A 1,752-nucleotide genomic window follows, 5' to 3' on the forward strand; every position below is an offset into this window, starting at 1 on the left:
AATGTGATTGTATTCTATTTATTTTTTACAATAAATAGAATAGAGCAAGGCACTCTGGGTAAAAGAAGGCGGAAGCGGGCGCCTGGAAAATTACCTGCCATTAATCTGTGCAAACAATTGACTTTTTAAACCCCACTGATTGGGAACACGGCAAAATTAAAATTCGCATTTCAGCTGACCTGACAGGAGGTGCGGAGGTTAGGAAATGGTTGTATTTAGTGTACCTTTTCCTTCATACTGTATTGGCTTTTTTAACAACTCTCCCTCCTTCCTCTTTTATTCCCTTTCTTCTTGTCTTCACTGCCTGGCTCCCTGGCCGAGCTGAAATTACTTAAATTGGTCTGAACTGGATGGAAACACTCTAAAGTGCTCCTATAAGCTAGTGTACTTCCTGGCCAAAGAAAAGCCAAGAAACAATGGCAATGGGTACCACCAAAGAAAATAAAAACTCAGGAATTCACAGTCACTCTTCTTTGTCACACTCCAACAAGCTGATCCGGCCATAAAGAGCAGCTTTAAAACCCAGGATCAGCCCTCCAGAAAGAAAAAAAAACACATTCAGACTTAATGAGTATGTCAGAGTGAACGTCTCAATGGTCGCAGTCAAAACACTTGTGAATAATAACTCATAACATCCTTCATTTAACCCATAGTGAAAAAAGGTGAAACTGAACACAAATGAAACAAAAGGAAAACACATAGAAGTTAAGGATAGACCCATATAGGATATACAAAATGAACCATAACTGACATCTTCATATATCAAAAGTATGCCCTTGTTTTATATTTATTTAGTTTTGCTGGCTTTGTAAGACTTGTAATGCTTGTAACATTTCAGGAACTTATAATTCAATAACGTGTAATTGTAGAAAAATCAACCACAGCAAAATAAATCAACACAAACATACAGTATATCATTAACCCTCAAGCATGTTCTGGATCATCAGAGTTCACTTTGGGGGATTATGGTCTCCACATAACAGCAGATCAATATTGGTATACCCATATTTGGTCTATCCCTTATGCAATATTTCATGGTGTGAATAGTGTGATGTCCAAAAAACAAAGGAACAGAACAGAAAATGGTGAACACATCCAAACCAAACCAAAAAATAAAAGAGAAAACAGCCGTTTGGAAGTGGGTGCTGTGCAGGGGAATCAGTGCAGCTTTGGTGGAAGAATATCGGCTTTGCAAAATAAGTCCCAGCGTGACTACCACACCCGGTTGGTCCAATAGATGTCCCTTTGGTACGTGTTTGCGTAGTCTCCTACCTGTTTGCTGCTGTATTTGGGGGGGTTGGCCTTGTAGCTGTAATCCGAATATTGGTCGGAGCCTGTTGAGGTGTTGTCGCCCGTTCCCACGAAGGTGTTGGTGGCGGGGAGGTCCTGGACAGCCTGGTGCTTCTTGGAGGCGGAGGGCGACTGGGGCTGCAGCATGATGGAGGGTAGAGGGGAGTTAGAGCGGTAGTGACGTCCCAGATCGGGGCTTCCCGGTGGGTAGTTAAGGGGCAAGTGGATTCTGGGACTATCGTTTACATTTTCGTTGATGAGGTTGAACTTGAGGCCTTTCTGCAGGCTGGCCTCCTCGTCCTCCTCCACTGGCTTCGCCGGTTTGGGAGCTTTTCCCTTTTTGCTCTTCTTCCCTTTGCCATTTTTGGGGCCTTGCTTGGGAGCGTAAAGGTCCTTGCTCTCCTTCTTGCCGGCCTGGTAGCCACTCTTAGTGTCCTTCTGCAGTCGGTGTCTGATTACTAC

General features: G+C 43.6%; 1 protein-coding gene across 1 annotated transcript in view; it reads right to left on the reverse strand.

Annotated features, from left to right (window-relative positions):
- Positions 1-28: 28 nt before the first annotated feature.
- The window catches only part of LOC104943204 (protocadherin-1-like), a 40,190-nt gene continuing 38,466 nt past the window's right edge, over positions 29-1,752 (reverse strand). The window contains exon 4 of the mRNA XM_010768541.1: positions 29-1,752. This exon is cut by the window's right edge and continues 1 nt beyond it. Within this exon, the coding sequence (XP_010766843.1) occupies positions 1,213-1,752 (540 nt within the window). The 3' untranslated portion in view covers positions 29-1,212.

This window comes from Notothenia coriiceps, unplaced genomic scaffold (genome assembly GCF_000735185.1).
Source record: "Notothenia coriiceps isolate Sejong01 unplaced genomic scaffold, NC01 NC01_scaffold00005787, whole genome shotgun sequence".
Lineage (NCBI taxonomy): Eukaryota > Metazoa > Chordata > Actinopteri > Perciformes > Nototheniidae > Notothenia > Notothenia coriiceps.